Source organism: Artemia franciscana, chromosome 13 (assembly GCF_032884065.1).
Source record: "Artemia franciscana chromosome 13, ASM3288406v1, whole genome shotgun sequence".
In the NCBI taxonomy this organism is placed as follows: domain Eukaryota; kingdom Metazoa; phylum Arthropoda; class Branchiopoda; order Anostraca; family Artemiidae; genus Artemia; species Artemia franciscana.
In genome coordinates this window covers 44613860-44639502 of record NC_088875.1, presented here as the reverse complement: position 1 = coordinate 44639502, position 25643 = coordinate 44613860, and the positions used below count along the sequence as shown (strand labels likewise).

Here is a 25643-nt window from a genome sequence, read left to right as displayed (position 1 = left end):
ACGTTTTGAGTTTGACTTGGTTATTTTTTGTAATTTCTGTTTATTTTGGGTTTCATTTATTTATTGATGCTGATTTGTGGTACTTGTATGCTTGGTAGATTATTTGATTCTTCTTTTGTTCATTTTTGGTTTAATGAGTTCATTACTTTTTTTTGAAAAACTTGTTTTGTGGAAAAAGTTTTCAATTAATTTATGTTGGTTTTATATTGACATAGTCTTTTTCAGGGAATTAAGTAAAAAAAACTAGCTTTTTTAACTGGAAGTAAGGAGCAACATTGAAACTTAAAACGAACAGAAATTATTCCGTATATGAAATGGGTTGTCCCCTCCGCAATCCCTCGCTCTTTACGCTAAAGTTTTTAATTGTTTTAAAAAGTAGAATTGTGGCGAAGAGTCAAACTTTAGCGTAAAGAGTGAGGGATTGCAAAGGGGACAACCCGTTTCGTATACGGAGTAATTTCTGTTCGTTTTAAGTTTTAATGTCGCTCCTTACTTTCAGTTAAAAAAACTAGTTTTTTTTATATTTAATTTCTGAACGTTTTGAATTAATGCATATTTGATTTCGGCTCTCCGTACATAAATTAGTAAAATGAAATTTGCGTATTAATTCTTTTTTTTAGCTAAACGGCTTTCTCTTAATTTCGATCAGACGATTTTGAGAAATAAAGGGTGGGGAAGGAGGTCTAGTTGCCCTCCAATTTTTCGGTTACTTAAAAAGGCAACTAGAACTTTTAATTTTTAATGAACGTTTTTATTAGTAAAAATATACGTAACTTAAGAATTAACTTACGTAACAAACTTTTATATTCTTATATTTTTGATTATATATATGAGGGGGTTTGTCCCCTCGTTAATACCTCGCTCTTCACACTAAATCTTAAGTTTTGTCCCATTTTTTTAAGAATGACCCCTGGATCAGAAACGCCGTAAAATAAATGGTTGAAATTACTAAAAGTACTTTAGCATAAAGAGCGAAGTATTTATCTCTTCTAACCTCTCTTCTTTTACCTCGCTCTTTATGCTAAAGTATTTCTAGAACCCCACATATGCGTAATAATCTCTGTTCGTTTTAAGTTTTAATGCTACTCCTTACTTTCAACTGAAAAAAACTTTTCATGTTTATATTTTCATTGTTTTTTTTTAATAGTAATGCTAGAAAATTCTGTGTCCTTATCATTGAATTTCTCTTCCCCCATGAAATATTCCTCCAAGGAAAGATCCTCCCACATAGCCCCCTCCCCTCAACCCCACACCCAAACCAAAAAAATCCCCCTGAAAACGTCAGTACATTTCCCAAAAACCATTACTGTATGTAAACATTGGTCAAAGTTTGTAACTTGCAACCCCTCCCCCAGGGACTGTGGGGGAGTAAGTCATCCCTAAAGACATAGTTATTATGGTTTTCGACTATGCGGAACAAAATGGCCATCTCAAAATTTTGATCCGTTGACATTGGGAAAAAATGAGCGTGGGAGGGGGCCTAGGTGCCCTTCAATTTTTTGGTCACTTAAAAAGGACACTAGAACTTTTCATTTCCGTTAGAATGAGCCCTCTGGCAACACTCTAGGACCTCTAGGACCACTTGGTCGATGCGATGACCCCTGGGAAAAACAAACAAATAAACACGCACCCGTGATCTGTCTTCTGGCAAAAAATACGAAATTCCACATTTTCGTAGATTGAACCTTGAAATTTTTTCTATAGGGTTCTCTGATACGTTGAATGTGATGGTGTGATTTTCGTTAAGATCCTAGTGACTTTTAGGGGGTGTTTCCCCCCTATTTTCCAAAATAAGGCAAATTTTCTCAGCCTCGTTACTTTTGATTACAAAGACTAAATTTGATGAAACTTATATATTTAAAATCAGCATAAAAATCCGATTCTTTTGATATATCTTTTAGCATCGAAGTTCCGTTTTTTAGAGTTTCGTTTACTATTGAGCTGGGTCGCTCCTTACTGTTCGTTACCACAAACTCATTGAAAATAAAATTAATAATTTGATTCTTTCTTGTTTTTCTTTAAGAATTTTAGCATGCTATTTGCATGAGGTGGTCATTTGTTGTCGTAGAAACTTTGAAAAGAGCTCATTTGATCGGAAGTTGAAAGAGGTAGTGTCCTTTTTAATAGTTGGAAGTATTTGGAGGGCAACTAACCCTCCTCTCGCGTCCGCCATTTCCCTAAACACATCAAATCAAAATTTTAAGATAGCCATTTTGTTCAATGTAATTGAAAGGTCCAAAAATTAACCCACCTCCTTTCCCACTACAGCCCTCAGGGCAAGGGTCGTGAGTTATGCCCTGGTTATAAGCTTTCATAGCCAGCACAATAGCGCTGCCTAAGTAAAGAGCAATTTGGGCACAATATATTTTTTTTTTTTTTTGTCTTAGACCATGGCACTTTGTATCAAAGGACTTGTCATAGAAACTTCGATAAGGGCTCATTCAATTGGAAATTGAAATGGCTAGTGCCCTTTTTAATAGTTGAAAGCGATTGGAGGGTAACTAAACCCCCTCTCACGCCCACGATTCTCCCAAACACATCCAATCAAAATTTTGAGAAAGTCATTTTTTCAACTTAGTTGAAAGGTCTGGAAATTATGTATTTGAGGATGACAAACCCCCACTACCCTCAGTGCAAGGGCTGTAAGCTATGCCCTAGGGGCATGAAAGCTTTATCTAGAAAGGATGGTCGTATAAATTTTGGAAGGGGCTCATTGCATTGGTAATCAGAAGTTCTAGTTCCTTCTTTAAGGTCCAGTGGTCTGAGGGTGGATACAGCCCTCCAAAATTCATATTTTCTCGAAATGAATTTGATAGAAGTTTTGAAGTGGTTATTTGTGATTGTAGAAACTTTTAAAAAGGTTCATTCGATTGGAAATTGAAGGGGCTACTGCCCCTTTTAATAGTTAAAAATGATTGAAGGGCAACTAGCCTCCCTTCCATGAAGTGATTGAAGGGTAACTAGCCCTCCTTCCATGACCACCATTTCCCCAAACACATCCAATCAAAAATTTTCAGATAGCCATATTGTTCAGTGATTTATATGTGAAATTATGTCTTTGAGGATGACAACCCCCCACAGCTCTCAGGGCAAGGATTGTAAGTTATGCCCTAGGGGGGCATGTAAGGTTTTTATAGAAAGGGTGGTGGTATAAACTTCGGAGGGGGCTCTTTGGATTGGCAGTTAGATTTTCCAATACCCTTTTTAAGATTCAAAGTGATTGGAGGCAGATAACCCCTCCCCTTTATATGTTGTATTTTCCACGAATGCATACGAGATAGCCATTTGCTAAAAAATCATCCAAAGATCACATAATAAGGTCTTTAAGGTGGATGGAATCCCCAAAAGTCTAGGATAAGAGTTTTAAGTTATCCCTCAGGGACATATAATGTTTTTATGGAAGGGGTAGTCGTGTGATTTTAAGAAGAGGTTCATTTAATTTTAAATGCATATTTCTAATTCCTTTTTAAGATTCAAACATGGCAGGGAGCAACTAACTCCCCTCCTTGACATCCTCTTTTCCTAAAGCACATTCAATTGAAATTGTGAGATAGCCGTTTTATTACTAATAGTCCAAAAATTATGTAACAATATCTTTAGGGTGGACACAATCCCCCAGAGCAAATGGGTAAGGATTGTAAGCTTTACCCTTTAGCATATAAGGTTTTTATGGAACGGTAGTTGTATAAGCTTTTTATCAGATGGGGCTCATTTGATTTTAAGGAATATTCAGGTGGATGTTGAACTAAATCAAAACAAACTGTGAGCATATGGACTTTCAAAAAGGTGACAAAGCAATATCAGAAGAATAAATTGTATTATTAAGTTAGAACTTTACGGGTAAATTGTGGTGGATTTTGAACTAGCCAGAAGGTACTATGTGTATACTTTTAATACTGCCATTGCAGTTAGGCTATTGTAACTAATGATGCTAAGGGTATTAAGTTTTAGTTTTTTTTTAAGTTTTACAACTTTTAGGGAAAGCTTAGGAGGAGTTTCAACTAGACAAAAAAACTGTATGCATGCAGGTCTTATAAAGGGCATATAAGCAATATCATAGGCAGCACCACTCTATAATAGCTAGAAATATCATTGAAAGATTTTAAGGTTCAATTCAATTCAAAATTAAAAGTTCTGGTGCTTTTTTTAAGAGTAAAAAGAGATTGAATGGCAAGCACCCCTTCTCTCAAGCCCAGTCAGTTTCCAAACGCGCATCCAGTCAAAATTTTGAGAGAGCCATTTTGTTCAGCATAGTAGAATGGTCCAGCAAATATGTCTTTAGGGATATCGTGTATGACCACAATCTTGCAATTGACCCATTATGCTTTAAAACTAAATGTTGCTTTAAACTAAATTAAAAGGCATTGTGCTTATGGTTGCCAAGAAGACACCTCAGCAATATTTTGAGAACGACTGGGAGTAATTAAGTTAAAACTTTTGTGGCTAATACTATTACTACTTCTGCTCTTACAATTTTATATACATAACAAGAGTGTAAGTGTATCCAGGTTGTCAAAGAGCATAGATATTTCCAAGGTCAACTTCAGGAGTTATAAAATAAAATTAAAAAATACTGTTTGCATTGGAATTAAAAATTGTTGGGTAAGTTCCTTCAACATACAAATAGCAACACCAACTATTGATTCTTATAGATAAAAAAAAAAACTGAAAAAATATGAAACATAATTATATTTTGTGAAAAAGACCCAATAAAAAGCAAACAAAGATTAATTTAAAAACTTTCCAAAAAAAAACAAGTTTTTCAAAGAAAAGTAAAACAAAACTTTGCTGAAAACAAAACACAATTTAAATGTTTTAAGTTTTTTACTTTCATAAATAAGAAATTATCAAAACTTTAAGGAATAAATATAAGTATATGTCAATTAAACTGACAATCCATGGTCATTCGTTTTTTTTTTTTTTTGTCTTTCAGTAAAGGGCCAATGTTCTGGTCTTGAGAAGGCATGGGGGTTATCAGCTGTACCAATGTTGATTTTTGCTTGTTTTGAATTTGAGTCGGCTATTTATTGTAATTTCTGTTTGTCTTGAGTTTCATCTATTTATTGATAGTGATTTGTGATAGTTCTATTCTTGGAAGGTTACTTGACTTTATTTCCGCTCATTTTTGGCTTAATGGAGCTCTCTACTTTTCTTCTAAAACTTGTTTTGTGAAAAAGTTTTTTAAATTAATAAATATACAAGATATATACTTCACTAACTAATGACGAACAGCATCAAATCAAGCAATTGTCTGGATTATATGCTGTATAATACAACAAAACAATCTATACGAATATAGAAGTTCGTTACGTAAGTTAATTCGTAAATTACGTATATTTTTTACTAATGAAAATGTTCGTAAAAATTAAAAGTTCTAGTTGCCTTTTTAAGTAATCAAAAAATTGGAGGGCAACTAGGCTTCCTCCCTCGCTCCTTTTTTCTCAAAATCTTCCGATTAAAACTATGAGAAAGCCATTTAGCCAAAAAAAGAAAAAAAAATATGTGAATTTCGTTTGAATTATTTATATGTGTGGAGAGCCAAGATCAAAACATGCATTAATTTAAAAACGTCCAGAAATTAAATAAAAAAAAATAAGTTTTTTTAAATGAAAGTAAGGAGCGACATTAAAACTTAAAACGAACAGAAATTACTCCGTATATGAAAGGGGCTTTTCCTTTTCAACGCCCAGCTCTTTACGCTAAAGCTTTTTAATTTTTTAAGAAGTCGAGTTAAGAGAAAGAGTCAAACTTTAGCGTAAAGAGTGAGGCGTTGAAGAGGAAAAACCCCTTTCATATACGGAGTAACTTCTGTTCGTTTTAAGTTTTAATGTCGCTCCTCACTTTCATTTTAATTCACAAACTTGATTTTTTTTATTTATTTTTTATTTATTCATCAAAAGGATTGGCTTATTTTGCTGATTGCAAATATATAAGAGTCATCAGGTTTAGTGTTACCCATCAAAAGCTGCAAGCCTGAGAAAAGTTGCCTGGTTTTTGAAAAAAGGAAGAACCACCCCTATAAGTCAAGGAATCTTAAAAAAAATATCACATTGTCAGATTGAGTATATCATAAAACCCTACTGTAGAAGTTTCAAGCTTCCATATACAAAATGCGGATTTCTGCATTTTTTGCCAGAAAAAAGATCACAGATGCATGCTTATTTATTTATTTATTTTTCTTCAATAGCCACAATATTGATTGTGCCAATTGATTTTGGCATGCTGCTGATATATAACCAAGATCTGGTTTGCTAAATCCTTAATCAATATTTAGCACTTAAATTCAGTAGTTATTGGCTATTTATGTGCAAAATTTTACATCATGCTCTAAGACCCCTGCTGCCTCCCTTGCTATTACTGGGTCTGCCCGTGCATGCCACTTGTCTAGGCTATATATTGGAGTTTTTAAAAATACATGTAGAGCTTTAAGTATATACCAATTTTGCTAAAATCTATTGCAGCACTATCCTAAGATTTGTAATTAGCAAGCTCAGAAATAGAGCAATTCTGGTTGAACACAAAGGCCAGTTTAAAATATATACTTAGTATGTTTGGGTCTACAACAGTCAAACTGCAATCTTTGTCATATGATTTGCCCCTAACCATGCATAGCACTGTTGGCTGAAGGCAAGGAATCAGGAGGCTGGTGCCTGTACTATGCAGACCATTGGCTTGCATGTGTAAGAGTTTTTAACTGCAATGCTACCATCTTTTTCTTTTTGTGACATATCAGTCTCATATGTATGTTGTCAGCAAGTTCAGTTGCCTAATCATACAATTAAGTGAGATATAGCATGTCTTTGTGCAACGTGTGGCAGGTGTCTTAGATGGGATATATGCCCAATGATCCTAGATAGGACCTTCCAATTGAATACCATTTTATGACTCTGTCTTTAAATATAGGTTCACCATTAGTGAAGTATTTGCTTAATTTGTTCTGACTTGGGGTGTCTGTGTTTTGCAATTAGTCTCAGATTTTTAATAAATAAGTTCAGAAACTATTAAATAGCATTTTCTATCAAAAAAAAGGAAAAAAGAGCATGGGGAAGCTTGATACTTATTTCTATCATGAAAAAAAATTTGCTTGAGACACACTATTTTTATTTTTGAGGAGAGCAAAAAATGAAATCAAAGGGTTGCTCCTGCAAACTTACCAGCAAAGCCAGCGAAAGGCTGCTGCAACATACTATGTTGCCCTCGCAATGTAGGAAAGAGTATCCATCCCTGGGACAGGCCTAAAAAGACACCCATGCCATATTGCAAAAAAAAACAACAACAAAAAGTTGCATAATGGCATCTTTGTAAAAGGTGACATCAGCAGAAGTTTAAAATCCAAAGTCACCATTTTGTGCTTAAAATGGATGAGTCCTAAATTTCAGATCCACTCTCTAAATACTTGTGAAGTTCCGTGAACTGTTTAGGGAGATGTAGGATTTGAAGATGCCATTTACTTTTACTTCCTTATTCATTAGTTACTTGTGAAATAGATGTCCTATGTGTGGCAACTATAAACAGAAATGAAATAGCCAGGGTTATTTTGGTTTGATAATATTTCGATATCTTGAAATCTTAGAAGTCCATGAGTTAGCCAATGAATGTGCAAAAATGGATTGTTGTATCCTTCAAGTTTGGATGACAAGAGAAATAGTATTCTGTATTATGTAACAAAATCAAGGCCTTTCACTCAGAAAACCTGAATCAATTAGCCTTTTCTAGGGGAACCAGCTTTAACCACTACAATGTTAGCATCTTATTGCCCAAGCTAAGTGGTGTTATGACTAGGTCTGCTTTCTCTTCCCAGAGTATATGGAATATGAATGACACTACCTTGACTAATCTACAAAGGCCATGCAAGATTGTTGCTGAGATAGGAGTACGCTGAATTGGAAGAGCAACTTCTGCAGATTGTGGATAGATTGTGACAATTCTTGCATTTGTTTCAGCATCTGGAAAATCAATTCCAACAATGCTGGTCTTCCCAAGGAAAAAACAAAAGTAAGGATAACTTTAAAGGCTCCGGCTGGTACTGTTGCTTGCATTAGTAACAATGGTTGAACTATAGGTTCGGCGATCATTGAGTTTCTTCATCACTTTGTCTCTACTGCACTGCCAAGATAGGAAAAGCCCCAGCTACTTCTTGTGGACAATCGGTCAAACCCATCCAGGTAGCAAAGGATAACCATGTGGCCATTTTAACGTACTCTCCACGTATGTCACACTAACTGCAACCACTTGATCTTGAGGTCTTTTACTGTCTGAAATTCCATTATAACAAAGCTATTTCCAGTTTCTCTGTATGAAATTCTTTAGTTTCTTGGCATTGCTTATCCCCTGTTCATTCACCCCATCAAATATTACTGCAAATTTTCAAACAACTGGTAACTGCCCATTTAATGATGACATTCTTGTGAATGACAACTTTTTGTCATCAGGTGTTACTAACCAACCAATAGGTGAGCCTGCATCTGAGTCAAGAGATGAAGACACGACTTCCTCAAATCCAGAAAAAGAGGGAGGTGTAGCCTCTCAATACACACAAGTCACCTGCACCTCAATCCAGATAGTTTCATCTATCATTATAAGGCCATGTCCAAAAGCTAGTCCACAAAAGGCCACATAAAGAAGTCAACCAAAAGGAGTCTGCAGAATATTGATGGAAACTCCAGAGAAGAAAAAGATAGAGGAGTAGGCTACGCTTCGAAGAGCTAATAAAGTGAAAGAAGCTCTTGAAAAAACTTTTGTTTATAATCCAGAAATTGGAAGAAATCTCTATTTATTGAAAGCAACAGCAGTCCAGAAAAGGTTAAAATCTTGGAAGATGTTTTAGGACCCAATGAAGATCCAAAGGAAGGACCTACAGATTAGAGGAGCCATCCATTTTCTGCTTTAAATGTTGATGATTTCGTTTTGGTTCTTGAAAAAAAAGAAAATGCCTCAGTGTTGGTGTACAACAGTAGCAAGAAGTAGAAGTTTCATATTTCAAAAGAATTGTTACATTCTTGAAGTTTCTCCCTACTGATGCTTCCTTCTAGTATGGTTTCACTGATATCACCACTTCCTCGCCGAATCCTGAGCCTTCAGTACAGACTACAAGACAATCTAGATAACTTCGAAGACCACACTGCCTTTCCATGACGAAAGTAAAACAGTTCAAAATAGGGATGATACCTTTTTATTGACAGTGAAATATAAAATTATTTAACTGGATATTTCGAACACATATACAGTGTTCATCATCAGCAGTAAAACTCTGATGATGATGATGGTTTTACTGCTGATGATGAACACTGTATATGTGTTCGAAATATCCAGTTAAATAATTTTATATTTCACTGTCAATAAAAAGGTATCATCCCTATTTTGAACTGTTTTACTTTCGACAAGACAATCAGGACATTTTGCGATTCCTCTTGATCTATTGGAATTCGATATGCTGTAAACACATGAACAATGCTTTCCTTAATCCTTATTTTACACAGTTGTACTTTTTTATTTCTATTTTGATAGTATTACTTCATTTTCTCTATTAAATAGCTGAGTTTTGTATCAAGAAGACATATTAGGGTCTGTCCCAAGCATGGTTACCACTTGTCCCATCTATTGAGCCCCATTCCATGCTTGGGACAAAACAGGGGGGTTGTGAAATTAATGCCTTCCCTTGAAAACTGAATGAGCTCCCAGTTTTAAACCTTGGGAATAACTTTCTTAGTTAATCCAAAAGATGCTGAGAAAATTTTCTCAGCATTTGCAGATTCTCAGGTTTAGCGAATCCTCTCCTCTAAACCTATTTTTTGTAGATATAAGGTTTTATTTTTCCATTCATTGTAATTTCTATTCATAGTTCGAACTATCATATGACTATTGGTGTGTTTTAGATTTTAAAATTACTTTTTAACTTTTCTTAGAAGCACAATTTTCGGACTTTTTTTTTAGTTGATAATAATAAAGAAACACGCACCACTTTTTCTATTATTATAAGTGTCATTAGGAAAAACTAAGGTAGGCCTATACATAGATTAACATTTAAAGATAAGGCCCAGGAGAGTTTTTATGAAGGTCTTGTGACTTAAGAAACGTTTGCGGGCATGAAGAGACGTCTCAGAACTGTTGCAAATTTTAGGGAAAAGTTGTGAAATATACCATTAGAATCCATTCCTTAATTTTCATATTTTTTATTGGTTATTTATCTATTTATTAAGCAGATGATGCGAATTATTGTTTTTGTAGGGACGAAAAAGCAAGTATGAAGAAAGTGAATCATCTGGAGAGGAATCCGATTTTGATGATCCTGATAAAATGGAAGTTCCAGGTTCGTCTTTAAGTCCTTTTTATCTACTCTTTTCTGAAAAGACTGCTATTGTTTTTGCAGACTAGGGTAAAGAAAAATGTATATAATACAAATACAATACCTAAATGACATGGAATCTATTTTGTATAAAACTTTAAAAGTTTTGTCTGAACACCTGCACATGAATTTCGTCTTAAGTGAACTGAATCATTTATGATCTTAATGAAATTGAATCAGATCTTAATGAAATTTGATGTTTGGAAGGATATCGTGTCTTAGAGCTGTTATTTTAAATCCCGACCGGATCTGGTGACATTGGCGGGGGGGGGGAAACCTAAAATCTTGGAAAACACTTAGCACAATGGAAGAATAAGCACAAGTTCTAGATACGTGATTGACATAATTGGAACGGATCCGTTCTCTTTGGAGGAGCTAGGGGGTGTTGATTTGGAAAAATTAGAAAAACTGAGGTATTTTTAACTTAAGAACGGGTGACCGGATCTTAATGAAATTTTTTATTTAGTAGGAATTCATGTCTCAGAGCTCTTATTTCAAATCCCGACCAGATCTGTTGACATTGGGGGGAGTTGGAGGGGGAAGTCTTGGAAAACGCTTGGAGTGGAGGAATCGGGATGAAGCTTGGTGGATAGAATAAGCAAATGTCATTGATACGTGATTGACGTAACCGCACTGGATTTGCTTCCTTTGGGGGAGTTGGGGGAGGGGTTCAGTGATTTGGCGATTTTGGTGCTTCTGGACGTGCTAAGACGATGAAAATTGGTAGGCGTGTCAGGGAGCTGCACAAATTGACTTGATAAAGTCGTTTTCCCAGATTCGACCATCTGGGGGGCTAAAGGGAGAGGAAAAATTAGAAAAAAGCAGGTATATATAACTTAAAAGTGGGCGATCGGATCTTAATGAATTTTGATATTTAGAAGGATATCGTGACCCAGAGCTCTTATTTTAAATCCTGACCGGCATTAAGCCTCTGATTTTCCTTTTAAATCAATCTATTGATTCTTATAATTTTGTTAGAGCTCATACCATATGAGCTCTTGGCTCTTAGCTCTTCTTGCCTCGTCATAAGTGCCATATGAGCTTTTAGCTCTTGTTTTCTTTTGTCTCTGGTCGAATTTTAGGTGCCAGGATTTGCTCCTGAAAGAAAGCCTTTCCCTGGACACACACTTAGAAATATTGATTCCTAGACTACATCTATTTCTGAATGCATATATTCACATGGTTTGGTCAGTATTGTGATCCATGTACTATGGTAATGTGAAGATATTGGTTGAATCCCAAACAACCAAGATAAATACACTACTTAGGATTCAATCAAGTTCAGGTCCCCCCAAAATATTTAATTATCGTGTACCTTACCATTGCGAATATTCTGTAAATATAAAGAAAGTAAATCACCTGTGGAAGATTCTGATTTTGATGATCCTGATACAATAAAAATCTTATGCTGATCCTTGTTATTCTTGCAGACAAGAGCTTTCTGTACCAATTCAAGTGGGAAGTTTTGCAATATTCAGCTTATGGCCTGGACTTTGACCCCAGCAATTAGCACCTTTCCTTGTTTTGAAGGGTGTTTGGTAGGAAACACTGGAAGTGAAAAAAAGAATGAACAAAAGTGACCTCTATAGTGCCACCTCGTTTAAAACCTGCTATCAGATGCAGGGCCTTAATACAAATTCCGACAGTTTAGGTAATGAGGCTCAATTGCGCATCCCTCAATTGCTTACATCAACTTTTCAAGAATAAGTCATCAATCGGAAGAAGACCCAAAGTCAGTCAAACCTGATCCCTCACAAAACGTTTATTGATTGTGGACCTTACGACACCAATTTTCTGTAAATATAAAGAAAGTGAATCTTCTAGTGAAGAATGTAATCTTGATGATCCTGATACAATGCCAGCTCCATGCTGGTCCTTAACTGATGTGTGACTACTCATGTCCAAAAAAACTGCTGTTATTTTGCCTTACCTTAGACCTTAGACCTTAGATCTACTTGTGCCTCTGGGGACACCCAAGGCGTCTAAAAAGAGTCTCCAATCGTCTTTGTAACTGGCTGCAGCAACAATATCTTCCCACTCTGGTTGTAGGGAGGCATGAAGCTGGCGCAGGTCGCTGTTGAAGGTACGACGGAGTGTGTTTTTGGGTTGTCCTCTGCGGCGGGTGCCTTCGTGTAGCCAAAAGAATGCCTGCTTGGGGATTCTGGTGTCGTCCATGCAGAGTACGTGACATAGGTGGCTCCATCTGCGTCTTTGTATGGTTTCGGTGAGGGATGGCTGGCCCGTGATGTTTCTTATATGTGCGTTTGTGAATTCCTGGGTCCAGTGAATATCAAGCAGCCTCCAGAGACAAGCGTTCTCAAAGGACTGAATTCTCCTCTCTTGTTCTTGGTTGAGACGCCAGATCTTCGAGTGCTAAGTGCTGTTATTTTGCAGTCAAAAGTAAAAAAGAGGAAATATATAAGCATGAACAAAATACCAAATAAAATGATAATAAAGAAACTCAAATCCTCTCCTTAGCTTTTTAGTTTTGATATAAAAAAATTTGGTGATTTTACCTCCTTGTAACACTCGTCTGGAGTTCTTGCCTTCCCTGGAACATGAATGGTTAAAAAATGGTAGCATACACATCCAGTTTTTTCCTCCATTCATTCGAATTGATAATGCTACTTACATGACTGATTTCAATGTTTTTGAACGTATCCACCTTTTCTAGAATACTTTCGGAACAATAGACCATTTGTGAAACTTGGGACCTTTCTTCTAAGGCTACATTGAGTTAATTGATGGAGTATTTCTGTTTCATGTAAAATCAACAAATATAATGTCATTATGACATCCTCATCATATACATATTTATGTCTAACAAAAAAAAGAAAAAAAATCTACATTTTGCGTGCATTTCCAAAAAGGGCCAATGAAAACCATGTCAGTGCCACTGGTAACTGTAAAATTCTTACTCACTTACTTAGCCTAGTTCTTTCCATGCTTAAGAGCACACATGGCAGCCACAATAACTCGCCATATCGACCTATCCTGCGATTTTGACCAAAAACCCTCCATCGAAATAAAACGTAAAATCACGAAGAAAGGAAGGAGACGAGGTTTCGGTCAAGACCGTCCTCAGTGCAGAATATAACTGCTAAAAATATAAAAAACCGAATCTTAAAACAAAACACAAACCTAAAATAGAATGACCCTTTCTAAGTAACAGTGAAAGTGTAACTATTGTCCTCGTTTTCTTCCTTTCTTCGTGATTTTATGTTTTATCATGATTAGCCAGTGTGGTCTAAGAAATTGATTTTTTTTTACATCAAAGTACTCGCCAACTTCGCCTCTTTCTGTACCTACCAACCGAGGTTTATTTCGGATCTTACTAACTTGTGAAAACCCGGGGTTATCCAACACCATAGGTTCGTGAGGCAGCGTTCCCTGGAAATTGTCACATACGCTCTTTAAAAGACGTCAAGTAACACTCTTTAAAAAAAAGAATTGCTGGAATTGTTCACAAAAGTGAGCAGTTAGCCCTTTGCTGCTTTGATTTTCGGTTTTAACAGTCCCTTTTCTTCTTTTTTCTAGTGCGTGTCGTTTCAATTTTTGCTTTGATTTTTTAACTTATTTTAAATTGAGCCTATTTATTTTACATTTTGTTTGCTGTATTTTGTTTGTTTATTATTTAAGCTGACATATGAGCTGTGTTTCGTCTCTAAGGGTTTCAGAATTTGTGATATTCCCTTCTGCCTTATTGTAGGTCTAGTTAAGTAGTTCTGTTTTTAAACTAAGGTAAATTGTATGCAGACTTTGCGGTTTTAAGCATGTTCTTTTCTCATAGGTGGTGGCCTCACCCTAGATGCATTAGCCAGTCTGACACAGAGCATCGGAACAGAAAGGAAAGTGGCTTGCGTATCAGGTACGCTCTTTCAATCTCTCTCCCGTCCCTCCTTTCTCTCTCTCTCTCTCTCTTCATCTTTCTCTTTATTTCTCTTTTTTTGCTCTTTCTCCCTCTTTTTCTCCATACTCCCTTTCTCCCTCTCTCACTTCTTATATCTCTCCCTATCTCCCTATCTCTTCTCCCTGTCCATTATTCAGTGGGTGTGTATTGTAAGTTTATAGCATATTGGGCCCAACCCCCCTCTCTCTCTATTTTACTGTCTATTCTAAAGAATGTTCTAGTTCACCTTATGGTTAATTTTTCCATTTAAATTAGTCTTCTAGTAAGCTAGAGCAATGAACTTAGAGACGTACGAATCGTCTTAGTAAATATATACCATTCTTCTCATATATGATCCAGTACTATTGATTCTAGTTATGATTGAATTGTAGATCGTGTTTGTTTAAAATTATTCTTAGTGAACATAGGAGCAAACAGAGGGGAGGGTATTTCCTCGATAGTAACTTAAATGACCCTCACTCTCTTAAAAAAATGGACTTCGTTTAAATTTTTACCTTTGAAATGCTTTTTAGAACCTAATACGCGATGTTCAAACAGTCAATCTTTTTTCTCAAAATTATACCAGAATGGGGCGTAGAAAAGAAGGGCATTAATCCCTTGATATTGCTTGGAAGACCCCCTCCCCCAAAAAATAAATTACGGCCTTAAGATCCATCTTGCTAATTTTTACCGCTGAAATGCTTTGCTAGACTCTAAAAACTGGATTGTCGTGCATTTTATTGTTGTTTTTTTTTTTTTGCAAAATATTACTTAAGAATAGTGTGTTCTTGGATGCTTCATTAAAAATTGAGGACTCATTCTCTTCCCCTAGGTAGAGACACGAAAGTTAGTATATTCTCAATTTTCTTTGCAGATTCTGTTGTCACAAAGGCTCCAACTCGTCCCATGCCATCTGGCATTGGAAAGCCGATTATTGTCCCTGTTGATCAAACTAGTGGCTTAAAAGGAACAAACCTGCTTTCTCAGTGTAAGTTATTTTAGACACCCAAAGTCTTACGTAAGACTCTAAAGTTTGCTAAAATCTTCAAATAGAGATCTCACAGGAATTATATATATATATTATATATGGAATATATATATATATATATATTCCAGTATAAAAATTTTTTCACAAGTTAAAAACGCTGTAAATATTTATCATTCTTAACAAATGTATGCATTTTACTAATAAAGTCGACTGTAAAGAAATGAAATAGAACTTGATGCAATGAAAGAGCCATGAACTTATTGTACTAAGAGCATTTACCTGGAATATGTTAATTAGTCTGAATTTAAAACACTATCAAACACTTCATTAAATAAAATTTATCGAAAAACATTCAAACTGTTATCAGTACTGTTTGTCTGTAATCATACAGTTTGTGCCATCGACCTGCAAGTAAAGAATAACTTGTGTCAGTAGTAACCGAAACTCTAAAAGACCAAATTTTTGTAAGAACAAATTTATTAAAGAAATCTAGTTTTTATGGCGACTTCAAACATATAGAATTTACTAATCTAGAACTATCCATAAAAAGCTACCAATTTAAAACTCATATTTTGAAACTGCGGATTCGAAGCAAGCTAAAAATTTGAGGAATTTATGAAAAGAAGTGAAACATCCCTTAAAAAATCTTAGCATCATATTCAGCATACCCAGAAACCCTATTGCCCAGTTTTCAAGCTCCTATGTGCAATAACACTGAATTTTGCTTTCTTTTATGAGAAATTTGTGCGTTTACCTTTTTTTTTCTCAGGGGTGATCTGTTCTAGTGTTCTTTTTAAGTGACAAAAGAGATCACGCCCCTGGAAAATACCGATTTATGCTTTTTTGTGCTGGAAATAAAAAATTTTAGCCCCACACCGGGTCAAAAACTTTGACCCTGTGTGCGTCTTCTTCGGATCAGTGTGAAGAAGGGGGTTCAAACTCTAGTATCCTCTCATTTGAAACAATATACGTGGACTACGCATTTAACGTGAATGCTAAGGGGACGATGGGCCCCTATTACAACGGAAATACTTCTAGCAGGAAGTCAAAATTACATTTACATGATAGTGTTAAGTTACCCGGGAGACTTCTCAAGTTAAGCACGGAACACTTTAAAAATTACAGGGCATTTTAGATAGTTTTTATGTAAATATATTTATTTTGAAAAGGTATTTATGTATTAATTATTCTTTTATTATTTTGCTTGTTACTCCGGCGTGGTGTTTTTTTTTTTTTTTTGTCGTTTTTTTTGTCATATACTGTCAAATACTTGCACAAATGCGGAAGAGTGAGGGGGAAAATTTCCCGGGAGCAGTATTTTCTCAATCAATCCTCCCTGAAATTTTAACTTCATTTCCTAAAAAACTATTTGGGCATTTCAGTACCCCCTTCAAATTCTTCAGGGACCATCCTTTTCTGGAGTAATGTTCTAGACTGGTTACCGAAATCGGATAGAAATCGCAATTTTTCTCACTTGCCAGTTATATTTTTTAATACGTTTTTTTTAATTTTTTATTACCATGGACCGTGGTTTGTTCTTTACTAGGTTGCAGTTACTGCTGCAACTGCTATGTTATGCTTTTACTGTATTTTCTTCATTATTATTCAAAAATAAATGGTTGAAATTCATCTGTTTTTGTCTTTCTTTTTAGTGAAAAGCCAAGGCATCGCTACAATCACAGTATTACCAAAAGGGGGAGCAATGCCAAGAGTCTCAGGTCCGTCTCAACAATTGCTCAGAACTCAAGGACCTCGTCATGTTCTCCAACAAGGACAGATATTTCGTCCTGGTCAAGTTATCATTCGGTCGGGTCACGTGATTAGACCTGGACAAATTGTGAGACCGGGTGTTGTGACAATGAGGCCGAATATGCCCCAAATGATTGTTGAACAAGGAGATGAGGAGGAACTTATTGATGCTGATGAGGAACTTGGAGTGACAGATACTTTTTCGGATTATATGCCTGCAAAACGTAAACCTTTCTCTTTTTCCCTTTTGTTTGAATCTATTTATGTCTGACTAAGGGGAAGTCTGGGTCTTTGTAGAATAAAGAATTTGAGTCTCTGGTGAGCAGTGTGATTGATTATCATACCCCTTATAAGGAAGTTGATAAGTGTGAGTGTAGTGATTTGCAAAGGTATTAGCTTGATTTCTATAGAAAGCAAAATGCTTAGCATGATACTATTTATCAAATTAAGAAATATATGAAGTTTTAAGTCAAGAACGATATAATTCAAGGAAGAGGAGGGAATGAGTTTATCAAATTTTTACACGTAGGTTCAAAATTGGGAAGTGTCTGAACCATCAAACCCCTTTAGTGCTCAATTGTTTATAGATTATGAACAGGCATTTGATACAGCTAATTGAAATGTTTTGCTGAATGTCCTATCCTTGTATTAGTGCTATTAAAAAGAATTATATTCTAAGGCTCAGATAATAAATGATGTTAGTTGTAAGTTTCGTGTGGATTCAGGTGTTAATGAGGGTTGTGTCTATCCCTGTTCAAACAGATTATTTTCACGAGTATTGTCCTAAGAAACAGTGCAAATGCTCTAGGAGAGCATGATATCTGATGAGGGGGTTCACTCTCCTAGACTTCGATTAGAGTGATGATTTGAGTGTCCTTGATGAAAGTCCTTGTGAAAATTTTAGGCTTTGAAAATCAAGGATGTAAAAGTAGGTTTTAAAATAAGTTTAAAGAAGACTAATTTTTGTAGACTAGGAATAAACTGAAAGTGAAGAAGGGATGTTAGGTAACGAAAAAACCAATCAAGTGGATAGCTTCTCTTACTTGGGTAGTATTTTATTAGTAAATTAGTTGGTTAGCTGATTAGCGTTAAATTAGTGAAGCTATACGAAAAAGGTGGTTCAATCTCGCTTTCTAGTAAAATGAAAGCTTTCTAGTAAAATTTCTAGTAGTAATAAAATGAGAGAAATTATGAGATGGCTTGGACACATTTTGCAGATGAAGGATGATAGATTGTCCTTGTCGGTCAACCATGTAGGGCCAAACGAAAACCAGGTCTTCCCCAAATGGGGTGGGAAGATGTTAAAGAAAGATTTAAGGGAAATAGGAACTTCTTGGGGGGGGGGGTTAAAGAGGGTTACTTTGAATAGATTGGGATGAAAGAAGAGCGTGTGTAGCTGTGTTTACCTCAGTCGGCTTGGTGCTGCAGTGCTTTAGCAGTAGTAGTACTTTGTTAGTAAAGGTTGTTTACGCAATGAAGATATAAAGAGTAGAATATTCAAGGTATATGATGTTTTCACGAAGCTGGGTAAATGAAGATTAGATTAGAATGAAGATTAGAATATCGGAAGACATACAAATGACAGTAGTCAAATATTGTTCTGAAACGGGGTTGCTTTGACGAAGATGTGCTTGATAAATTCCACAGAAATTTTCCTGGAACAGCTTTATGTACTCGTTTGTCCGTAGAAAGTCCGTAGATCGAACAGTAAGCTATACAAAAAAAAATATGGTTAAATCCTACATTAGGCTATAATGAAAGAAAAATTAAGATGGCTAGTCTGCGTTTTACAAATGAAGAATGATGGATTACCGACAATTGTGTGTTGTGGCCATTTATCTGGGGTCATGCCCGAATGAGATGGGAATAAGTCACAAGAAAGGATTAAAATGAATTTTGAACTTCATTAGCAGGACTGAAAAATGAAGCTTTGAATAGACTGCAGTGGAGAAATAGGGTGCCTAGCTGGTGTTGGCCTCAGGCGGCTTGGTGCTTTATTAACTTGTTAGTTTTAGTACTTCTTGCAGGAAAGGTTGTTTTTGTGAGTTGTTGTGTCTGAAATAAAAGAACATTTTTAAAGTATGTGTGATATGGCTATAAAGACATAAACCTACTGTACTTAGAATTTTACCAAAAAGAAAATCATGCCATTCATCTGATCTAAATCAGATATTTACATTAGGTTAAAAACGGCTAAAATAAAAGTAGTCAAAAATATAGCTGAAAAAGAAATTACAAGATTGTCATCTTTGATTATGTGTAATTATGACCGTCTTATGGGTATTAGATATTTTGTGTGGGTTGAGCTTATGGCTTAATCTGTTATGTATAATAGTAATTGCAGGTCAGCTCAACAAAAACGAGACCTACTATGTATATATATTTTTTGATCTTATGAGTTAAACCGAATACTACAATTACCAGCCTAGTTGACTCAGTTTGAGGCTTTCGAGCACTTGCCTCCTATTTGCTCAAAACACGTTTCACCGATAAATTTACCTAATAGTTTAGTAACCTTAAAACATTTTTTTTTTTTTTTTCACTAAGGGTTTTCAGTTGGGATTACAAAGCATATTGTGTATTTAATATTATGTAGTTTTTTTTTTTATAAAAAATTTAGCACTTAAAAAATGATGTTAGTACATTTATTTATTAATACCAAATACGGTAAGCTTTCATACGGTAACCACATTGGCTTGCCATAATATAAAAGAAACGATAAAAAATGGAGTTTTTTCAGGTCAAACGAAAATACTGAAAAAATTCTCACTCTTCCTCAGTGCAAACAAAAAAAAAATATTTAAGGAAAATGCAAAACAGGTGCAAAGAAAAAACCAGAAACAAACGCGGAGGGTCAATGGGAAAAAAACAAACCAATAAAAATTAAAAGATGAATAAAATTTAGTAAAAACCAAAATTAGGAGAATTAAAACCAAATACCTAACAACCAAAAAAAGAAGTGAGTTATTGAACTACCTCGATTGCAGTTCAGAAGAGTCTTTGGATTTTGTCATTAGATATTGTTGAATGGGTCGCTATTTTTGGCTGTTAGGTATTTATTCTTTTATTTCTTGATCATCTCAGAAATCGATTATGTTGATGATCCATTTTTGTGATTCAAGGCCATATCTAGGGAGTACAGGGTTCCTCCAAGACCCCTTCCCGAAATTTTTATCTGACTCGTAAAAAAGTAACACATATGCGTATAAACAAATTTTGATGCGTTTTATAAGTTTCTTTTAGGGTTAAGATTAGTATTTTAAGACTAAGATTCCTTTCTAGTTTTCCGCTCAATTAGTTAGTTTTTTAGGCTATTTTTTTAAGTTTGAAAGATTTTCTTTTAGTATATTCGAATGGCTTCGATTTGAGATTTGTGGAGTTACTTCCTACCTTAGTTTACATGCTAGTTCATGGCTTGGCCAAGTCCTAGTTGAGTGTATTAAAAATTTAAAGTAATTTCCTATGCCAGTTTTGTAATGTTGTAATTTGGTAATGTTAGCCTATGTTACTCCCCCCCCCCAATTTGGAAATATGTACCCCAAATTATATTGTTATATAATCTAAAGTACTATATTTTCGTCATGTTTTGGTATGTTTCATTATGATTAACCAAACATCAGTTCTTGAGTGTGCTTGGTTTTGGAACTGTCTTATTTTAGGAACTGTCTCGACGGCAGTTAAAGATTTTTTGGATTTTATGCGAATCGTAGATATTGCTAAATGAGTCGTTAGTTTAGTTTTTGGTTGTTAGGTAGTTCGTTTTAATTCTTCTAGTTTTGGCTTTTATTAAATTTTATTAATCCTTTAATTTTGGTTTTATTCGTTTTTTTTTCATTTTTTTACAATAGTATATTACATACTCTCCACGTTCGTTCTGTTTTTTTTTCTTTGCCCCTTTTTGGTTTTTTCCTTAAATATTATTTTTTTTTTGTTCACACGTAAGAAGAGAGACGATTGTCCTTTCGGATTTTTTTTTTTTTTGTATTTAGAAAGCCCCATTTTTATCGTTTCTTCTTTATGTGACATTTCTTATTATTTAGGTTATAATATTTAATTTTTCCTCTATATACTGGGGATAGAGGCAGAGGAAAACGATCACTCTGAAAGAACCCCTTTGTATGATAAATGCACAAACATTGACCTAAATACTTTTTTCGTGTTTATCCGTACCTGCTTCAATGTTGTTACGCATGTTATGAAATGTTACTAAGAATAGGACCCAGTTTATTTGATAATAAATATAGTACTGTAAGCACGAGGGATATCTTACAACAAAAATTTTTGGCTTTTTGCATAAAAGCAAAGAAAAAAGTTAAATGAACAAAAATAACAATTTTATCATGTGAAAAGCGCACACATGCCCGACTCTTAGGGGTGTTCTATGAAGGTTTTCCCTGGGGGCTAAGGGGATAGGGAACTAAAAGTACATTTTAGGGGGTATTTTTTCTGGGGGGAAGAATTTTCTGGATGTGTTCCCACTCTTAGTAAGTATGAGGCCTTATGCCTAGGACTACCTTATATGCCTTGGACCCCCTGTGTCTGATTTTATATCCTTAGATTCACACTTTTGAACACACTGATATTGAATTTGTGAACTTGCTTGCTTAATCGAGTGTTTTATTTCAGTTAAAGTTGGATACAGGCACCCAGATCCTGTAGTTGAGACTGCAAGTCTCGCAAGTGTTGAACCCCCTGATGTTACTTACAAATTATCCCTTCCTTATGATGTTATTGAGGAGCGAAAACTGTCTGCCCTTCAACTTGAAGCAATCACTTACGCTTGTCAACAACATGAAAAACGACTTCCTAATGGCAAAAGAGCGGGTTTTTTACTTGGTGAGTTACTAGCACAATCTTTTTTTTTTATTGATAATACAGTGTAAATGTATTGGTAAAAGGATCCTCGAGGCTGATGTCTTAATCCCCCGCTGAGGGCTCTTGTTACTAGAAAATATCCTTAGTGCTACAAAAAAACAATATTAGTTTCTTATAGCTTATCCTGGTAGACATGGGTGTAAAGATGTTTTCTTTTTTGATTATTGTAGACAGTAAAGTAAAATATCGTTTGGTAAATTCAGATTCATGTTGTAGCTGTTTTACTTGAATAATTTATTATTTGACCTTGAATAATAAATTTGTAGAATTTTTAATTATACTAATAATATAATATATAATAAATAAAACAAAAAATATTTGTAAATAATATAAATAGACAATAAATAAAATGTTATTCAGATTAAATATATGAAAACAGTGGCGTAACGTCTGAGAACCCTAAAAAAGGTAAGGAATGAAAAGAAAGAAATGAGAAGTCAAATCAAGTCCTTTATCTATGGATGAAGATTTTTGTTTCTTGGAGTTGTTTCTCGAATTTTTTGTTCCTTTTTTTCGAATTACCTTTGAAGATGAGTTTTCCCTCAATTAGTTTTTTAAGTTTTTCTCCTATGAAGGAGAAGTTTTTTTTGTTTTTTTTTTTTTTTTTTTTTTGCAAAAAAACTAACGATTAAACTGGCGAAAACCAGGTGATTGAAGTAGGCTCTAAAGTAGATATAAAATTGGTTAAACGCCTTATACAGAGGAAAAATCTTATCCGTTTTCGTTCCACTTAACAAGATGTTTAATTTTGAATTATTGTACACTGTAAGACAAAGTATCTTGTGGTAAATTCTGATCTGAGTTTTCTAGTTTCCTTGTTCTTTTCGTTATTGTCTTTCCTTATTGTGTCTGTAGTTGCCTTCTATCCTTATTTCTTCACTTATGATTAAGAAAAGAGGAAAGAACGAATTTTAGTACATAAGAGTTTTATGATAGATTAATTTAATTTTATGCCGGATGTACCCATACACTCTGGACTGAAACTCAGGCCTCAAACGCCCATTATCCCCCCGTAAAAAGGGGAGACCAGTGATAAATTGTCTGGTCCCCCTTTCCATCTGTCGGACTCTTCCTTTCTTCACTATGTCCTCTTGGTTATTATTTAATGGACATTCTTCTACCAAAATTTTCTTTGTTCCCATTATCATATTACACTGGCACGAGGGAAAATCAGGTCTCCCTATTCTGGCAAGGTGTATCCCGATATTCCCAATTAGATAGTTTTTTGTTCTTAGATAGTTCAGAGAATCTGACATTCTCTCCTCCCTGTTTTGGTTGAAGATTGCTGGAATTGGACGATTTTAGTTCTTGCCTTGTAATGACGGTTTTTATTTTTATTTTCGCGTAGTGAGTGACACTAAAATTGAAAAGAAATGGAGAAAATACTCTGAGAAATTAAAGAGTTAAAAAAATAGTTGTTTGAAACAGTTACTCTATTGTTATATTTTTTAAATTTCAGTATTATTACAGGCTTGTATTTCACAGATTAAGAAGCAATAGATACACAATAAATTGCGATTCTGTACGTACAAACTTTTATATTCACCATGGTTTTTCGGAGTTCAATTTAATAATAAAAAAAAATCCTGGATTGATTTATCATTAAAATTACTTTTTTTACTTTGAAATATTATCGCACTTTTTACATCATCATAATATTCATGGGGGTCACAACACTCGTGTGGTCAGGCTCTTTTGTTTAACGTAAATGCTTAGCAATAAGGAAGGAAATTAGTACTGTTTCCCTTAGTTTTAAAACTAAAAATGAATTTGGATTCTTTGTAAGTAAATTCTGGGACAAGCGAATCTCTTCTAGTCGGGGTATATTCAATCGAACATAAAGATATGTTTATTACCGCAAACCATTATTTTTAGCAAACAGTTTGATAGTGTTGCTTAGAAAGATTTTGCAATGCATAATTTGTGCTCTACTTATTGTTATTGTTACATAATCTATATATTGTTACATATTACTTACTAATATGTACATACTATATACATACATACATACCACACACATGTTACATACTACATTACATAATCCACATATTGTTGTTAACGTCGTTTTGGGAGGATTTTTTTTTTTTTTTTTTTTTTTTTTTTTTTTTTTTTTTTTTTTTTTTTTTTTTTTTTTTTTTTTTTTTATATACCAAGGTATAATACCTTACAACCCATTTGAAAAAAAAGGCAATTAAAAAATTTCCAAGAAAACGAGGGAGATTCTCAGCCAGTGGGAAAAAAAAGGAGCGAAAAGACAAAAGCAGATATTTTGGCAAGGACCTCCGTCAAGGCATCCTCAGTATTTAAAACAAAAAAAACAACAGAAGAACTAAAAATAAACTAACTTTTCGAAATGGACATCAGCAAAGCAAAAAAAAAATACTGAAACAAACAAAAAAAGATCACCCTTGTTTTTTTGGTTATGTTTTAATTTTCTTTTAAATTTATATCTTGTTTCTTTTTTTAAATGTCATGTATAAAACCTTGTGGTTTGAATTACTTATAATCCGTAAATATTTCTTCATATACTGCAAGTTTTTTCTTGGCCTTGCTGTAGGATCGGGAATGCTTACTTTGCTGAGAAATACAGAGTATTTGGTTAAACAGCTTCTTTAACTTAAACAGTATGTAATACTAGAAACTAGAACCTAGAAATAAGAACATATGGCAATACTCCACGGGACAAAATATCAAAATATAATTTTCGTTAGTATATAATCATACAAGTAAATACATAGCATTCCATATAATAATATGTTTTGAAAATTACGCTATCCGTTAAATGTTCAGTGTGTCCGTAATGGGTATTACTCAGTTTGGCTGCATTGATGGAACGACTCAGCAATAAAAGTGCATAGGAATCGTGAGGTACGACTAAAACGATTCCATTTAAGGTCAAGTTTCTTCAGCGGTGGCTAGTCGTAAATTTAAGTTCCTCTGTGTTGTGACCGGCGACTAAAATCTACATCTAAATGTTAATCTACCTGATTAGAGGCATTTATTGGATTTATATCCCTCACATTGCTTGATTTTCAGCAGGAAAACGAGGTCTAAGCTGCTGAGTAGCTTGGTGCTAAACATGTCAGGTGCTAAACAGTCTTACTTTGCTGATAAGTACAGAGTATTTGGTGTTACACGGAAAATAGACAATTTACGAACAAGATTCCGAGAGTGTAGAGAACACATTGTTGAATATCCTCTAAATTGTATCCGTGTTTAAATAGTTAGGGGATTCATCAACGGTATTTTTCATGTCATTATTTACTGTGTTGTATCTGATTTGAATATGTTTGTCCAACTCTTAAAACGAACAAAATGAATATGAAGACATTTTTAATGCATTTTTTAAGTTTTTTTGCCCCCCCCCCCAAAAAAAAAAATCCTTTTCATTAGGTTTTAGGTAAATTCGCTCTTCGTTTGCTTTCTATTTTATATGATGTGTATTTGTTTTTGTGTATTTTTTTTTATTTTTTTGTCTATTCTGTAATAACAGCATTGTTATGTTTTTAAAGAGGGTACTTTTTTGTTATTTACTGTTGAGAATGTACAGTTTAGGAGGAACCAATACGGAAAAGTTTTTTTTTTAACTGCCAAAAACAAAGTACAACATTGCCTGTAATTCTTTTTTATTGAAGATCAGGCTGATAGGATATATAGACTAAAAAAAGATATTGAGATGACCCAGTTTTTCAGGGACCAACTTCTCAATAAATTCAAGGCTCTTCAAAAGCCTTAGTGCTTATTTTGTTTTCTAAGTTTGATCATGTCTTTTCCTCTATTGATACTTGTAAAACTAT

At 34.5% G+C, this 25643-nt stretch overlaps 1 protein-coding gene across 1 annotated transcript in view; it reads left to right on the top strand.

Moving 5' to 3' along the window:
* LOC136034984 (protein strawberry notch-like) overlaps window positions 1-25643 on the top strand; it is a 91748-nt gene that overhangs the window by 12973 nt on the left and 53132 nt on the right. The window contains exons 2-6 of the mRNA XM_065716553.1: window positions 10228-10309; window positions 14136-14213; window positions 15109-15222; window positions 16875-17195; window positions 21598-21807. Coding sequence (XP_065572625.1) covers window positions 10228-10309; window positions 14136-14213; window positions 15109-15222; window positions 16875-17195; window positions 21598-21807 — 805 coding nt within the window. The remainder of the gene's footprint in view (window positions 1-10227; window positions 10310-14135; window positions 14214-15108; window positions 15223-16874; window positions 17196-21597; window positions 21808-25643) is intronic.